Source organism: Salvia hispanica, unplaced genomic scaffold (assembly GCF_023119035.1).
Source record: "Salvia hispanica cultivar TCC Black 2014 unplaced genomic scaffold, UniMelb_Shisp_WGS_1.0 HiC_scaffold_360, whole genome shotgun sequence".
In the NCBI taxonomy this organism is placed as follows: domain Eukaryota; kingdom Viridiplantae; phylum Streptophyta; class Magnoliopsida; order Lamiales; family Lamiaceae; genus Salvia; species Salvia hispanica.
The window spans coordinates 6,222-11,176 of NW_025952092.1; the positions used below are offsets into that span (position 1 = coordinate 6,222).

At 31.4% G+C, this 4,955-nt stretch overlaps 1 protein-coding gene across 1 annotated transcript; it reads right to left on the reverse strand.

Annotated features, from left to right (window-relative positions):
• Positions 1-2,013: 2,013 nt before the first annotated feature.
• LOC125199029 lies at positions 2,014-2,683 on the reverse strand. Its single transcript, XM_048097214.1, has one exon. It carries the CDS (start codon positions 2,614-2,616, stop codon positions 2,128-2,130), a length of 489 nt encoding a protein of 162 aa, XP_047953171.1. The 5' UTR covers positions 2,617-2,683; the 3' UTR covers positions 2,014-2,127.
• Positions 2,684-4,955: the final 2,272 nt, after the last annotated feature.

The following is a 4,955-nucleotide window of genomic DNA, read 5'->3' on the forward strand; positions in this document are numbered from 1 at the left end:
AAATCAATCAGATAAGAATGTCATATCCGGATTATAAATGTTGGATATCGATATTATGTGATGAATATTGACTCTTATCTTAGTACTATTTAAAATTCGATACTCATTTCATCAAAGCTTTATCCACATATAATACATTTTAAAAAGAAACTAATAATATCAATACAACTTCTAAGATTAACACTATATATGGGTGATATAAGGGGATGGGGGAATGTTTATATAAACTAGTGTTAACCCAGCACTATCGCGACATAAAATATTTTTATTTTATTAATTATACAACGTGAATATTTCAAATAATATAAAAAAATAACATCAAAATATTATAGATAGTTAACAATTTATGTGATTTCTTTCTTTGTAAAAATCAAAATATTGTAGCCTAGACGGTAAAATGAAACAAATTAAGAAAGAAAATATTAAGATATGAACTAATATCATTAAAATAGAATGATCTTCAAAATAGGATTTAAAAGTCTATTTGTCTTTTACCATCTTTGCGATTATACATCACAAAAATAAAAGAACATTTATCTAGGTAATACTCCTCAGATCACGAAAATTTGTCCAGTTTTCCATTTACGTCCGTCCCAAAATTTGTCCCATTTCACTTTTCTTTTGGTAGTGGCCCTACTTCTTAGTATTCCTCTTCATTTTATTATAAAACTAATATATAAAGTAGGACCAAATCCACTAACTTTTTTAATTCACTTTCAATTCATTTCTTAAAATCGTCTTGCCAAACAGGACTAATTTTCGATGAGACGAAGGAGTAAATAGTAATAAAACAAATATCAATTTATGATATAAATAAAAAACGTTACAAATCATTAGTATAATCATATTCAATTCATACTCTTAATTGATTATGTATTTGAAAATGATGCATAATTAAATATTAGATGCAAAATTAAAGTAATTTAATGTCATACTCTAATAAGCGGTTACATCATTAGGTCAAAATCCAAAAGAATATTATTTTACTACCAAATGAAATGAATTAAAAGTAATCAATGGGAATAATTATTTTAACTGTTATATTAAAATTTTCCACATCTAAATTTATTTAATCAAATTTTATCTTTTATTATTGCATTTACATCCCTAACAAAAATAGTTATTCAAAATCTCTCAAAGTCTTTATATATATATAGATTTCGATAAATTCACATGCACATCCCAATTTGCTCCCATTTTTTACACACATCCCAAAATATGTATCGTATTGGATGGACTATTGGGGACATTTATAAACTTATAATGAATCTTAAAACCATTCAATTGGGTTATCAATCCAGTACATAGAAAGAAATGGAGGTATTATCTTAAACATCTGTTACATCCACTCTACCTAATAAAAGCATGGGCATAATATATATTTTTTACTAATACTTATAAGTAATTTTAGAAATATATCAATGGTTGCCATCCTCAATTTATTTTACCACATGATTGGCATGCCAGTTTCTATTTGAGGGAAAATTTTGCGCCATGATTAAGTTATAGACCATGGATATGTCCCATAACTCTTTTGGCCTTTCATCTTCGACAAAGCCTTTGGCCTTTAGTGGTAGTAGTATATAATCAGTATGTTCTCAAAACTCCGTCAAATTTTACGATATCTAACGGGTTTAATATGCTTCTATACAATAGGAGAGAATCTTTTTACATTTGAGGACAAATACTGAAATACACTATACTTCTCCTCAACTCAATTTTTTGTATGGGCATTCATAAATGTCTATCTCAAAAACTCAAACTAGCGTACGCAGCAAACAAAGTGTGACATACCAATTCAATCCATCTTATCATCATCACTTCCCTTTATTCTATTTTTATCTTTTATCTTTTATCTTTTTCTGTCTATGTGTCAATACCCAATGCGACATTATGATTATTACGTTGATAATATGACAAGTCCAACATTCCTCGAATTAGAATAGTTTTTGAAGATTAGTTGGTTACCAATATCACTGCACAATTAAATTGGAAATAATGAAAAATCGAGAGTAGTTAAATCCTTTAACTTCTCAAAGGAAAATTTGTTGAAAATGTAACAAAATCTCAACTCATCATTATGCACTATATTTACAGAATGAGATAATTCAGTTTCCTAAAATGCCCCTACTCGGGTATCGCACTCAGCCGCGCCGTGACCTTCCCTCTCCGCCCGCCGCCGGATCTCCTGCCCCCAGATCTACAATTCACGCCGTTTCCGGCAGCCGCCTTGACCGATTTTCTCAGATCGTTCTCGCCGGGAAACACGAGAATATTCCTCCGGCAGCCGCATTTGTCGCCGCAGCCGCTCTTCGTCAGAGCCGAGCTGGCCTTGACGGCCAATGCCGCCATCTCCTCCGCCTGAAGGCGGTGCCTGAGCTGGCTGAGCGGCAGCGCGAAGTAGAGCTGGCCGGGCTGCAGCTCGTCGTCGTCGCTGACCGCCGATACGACGTCGTCGAAATCCATCTCGTCGGAATTGCAGATGAAAAACGCCGGATTCTTCTGCAATACGTAGGAGACCTTGACAGGATACAGAAATTCCTGCAATCTTCCGTCGGCGAGTATCAGCTTCGCCGTAGCAACGGAGGTTGATTCGCACGAACTGCAAATTCCCATTGTTTCTCTCTCTAGATCTCTTTCTCTCTCTGTTAATTTGGGTTGCTTTGAAATTGGAAATGGTTGTGATTTGTGAAAAAGGAAGAGTGTTCGCTTCATATATATAGGTGGAGAAACTGGACTACGCGACACGTCAGCAATGGAAAATAAAAAAATGGAAAAAGAAAAGGTAAAATAAAATGCCAACCTGTAAACTTTGTGTGACAGGTTGTATGTTGGCGCTATTAATTTCTTCCTTGAAATTACGTATTTCAGCTTCTTGATTTTTTTTCATTATTGTTATTTTTGTTGTGTTTATATTAAAAATTTTATTTAGCAAGTACGAAGGTTCCAATGCATAACGCAAAAGTAACACAATCTAGTCGAATATTTTGTAATCCAAGTTTATCTTTTCATAATTATTTTAAATTAGTAACTATTTTGTCATTTTTCGAAGATCAATATTAGATCACAATAATGGCCGCTCGAAATTAAAGGATATCAGTTTAAATTAATTTGAGATTTTATATAGATATATGATAACAATTTCCAATATGAAATTAAGTTATCGAGTTGTGCAATTACAGTGGATAACGTATCTACTTAGTTGATATGAGCTTTTTCTCTACTTTGCTATCAAAAAAAGTTGAACTAATTAGTTGAGCTGCGTGATGGCGAATTTAGATAAGTTATAAAGTAAGTCACATGATAATATAAATATACCTTTTTTGATAAGTTATTAGACGGTCAAACTCAAAGTTGCTTCCGAAAGTAATTTTGGGATGATTATCCGTGAAAATTATACATAAATTTATATAGAAATTATATCCACTTGATTTTAGTGTTGAGATCTCAAGTACGATATGATAGCACTTTATAGAACGGGAATTCTACCTGCAATAATATCTCGGGAAAAAATTCAATTAAGAGAAAGATGAATTGTGAAATTGACTTTGATTTACTAATTAAGAAAGAAAGAAAGAAAACAAGATATAAGAAAATCAACGTTGAATATAACTGCATGCATTAATGCCGCTCTCTAGTATTATTGAATTTCTCTTTAATATGAGTAATGTTTCATAAAATCTAACAAAACAAAAATAAAAATTGTGGTATGTATAAGCGTATGGAAGGAAATCAAGGAATATATCAAGCTTTAGTTATATTTTTTAAATTACAATTGAACTTTAGATAAAAATGTGTATTACAGACTCTAGTGCCCATGCATGTTTGGTTGTGTAAGACAATTGAGCTAGGTTGTGTAAATTGCTCATAAACGAAGTCCAATTATTTTGATAAGCATATGAATTGAGTAAAAATAGTTCAAAGGGCTGAATATTTTTATTCTCGTGTATGACTTATGAATTAATTTAGACTGTTAACTTGTATTATTCGAAGTAATATATAATGCATTATTTTAATTATTAGTCAGCAGGATATATACGAAGTAAATCGCACGCCAGTCATATGAAATATGAATAATTACACTTTTACCAATAATCAACGTGCAATGACGTACATATATAATTGAACATGAAGTTTAATTTGATCAAGTCAAGCACATAAATATGTTGGTGTCAAATTCAAATAAATATTTATTGACATGAAACAACTTGGTTAGTGGAGATTGGAGAAGTAGAAATTTTGGAAAAGAAGCAAGATATAGTGAATGGATTCACGTGATATAATGGTGATACTTAATGGTGGGTCTACATCACCTAACACCAACCTTAGACCTTTTTGAAATTTACACACACCTTAATCTTATCGATTGAGTTGTGTAATAGTAATAGTAGTAACAATTAATAATAGTACTATTTTAAAAAAGATAAATTTTGATAGCTGGTTTTCAATTGGCTAGCAGGCATGAGAGCGACTGGAAATAGCAATTCTGATTCCTGATTGGTGGTTGATGGATAACGCCGTAACGGTGTATGGATTTCACTAAGGGACAAAGACATTATCTAATTTTTATTTAATTAATTAAAAAACTCAAAATGTATAATCATAGATGTAGATGTAAAACCCTAGAAATGAATAATTTGGTGAGATAAGATAAGCTGGATCATTGGACCACACTGGGATCTGCAGTCAGTGGCTCAGTTAAATAATTTAGATGGACCACTAGATTATTTACTAAATAAGCTCATTTATTATTAGGTAAAGGTTGAATAATAGTGTAAAAGATTGAAGAAATAATAGCGATTTATTCAAGTCAACAGCTTTTATGATCAAGTGTCCTTCAAGTTAATTCTAAGAATGAATGCAATTTATTGGTAGTTCGTCAAGTAATGAACATTTGAATTTAAATATAAGTAAAAAAGTGTTTAGATTTGATTAATTATGAATTATCCGAAAGA

Coding starts and splice junctions, on each gene's coding strand:
- LOC125199029 (XM_048097214.1), bottom strand. CDS start 2,616: ATGGGAATTTGCAGTTCGTGCGAATCAACCTCCGTTGCTACGGCGAAG.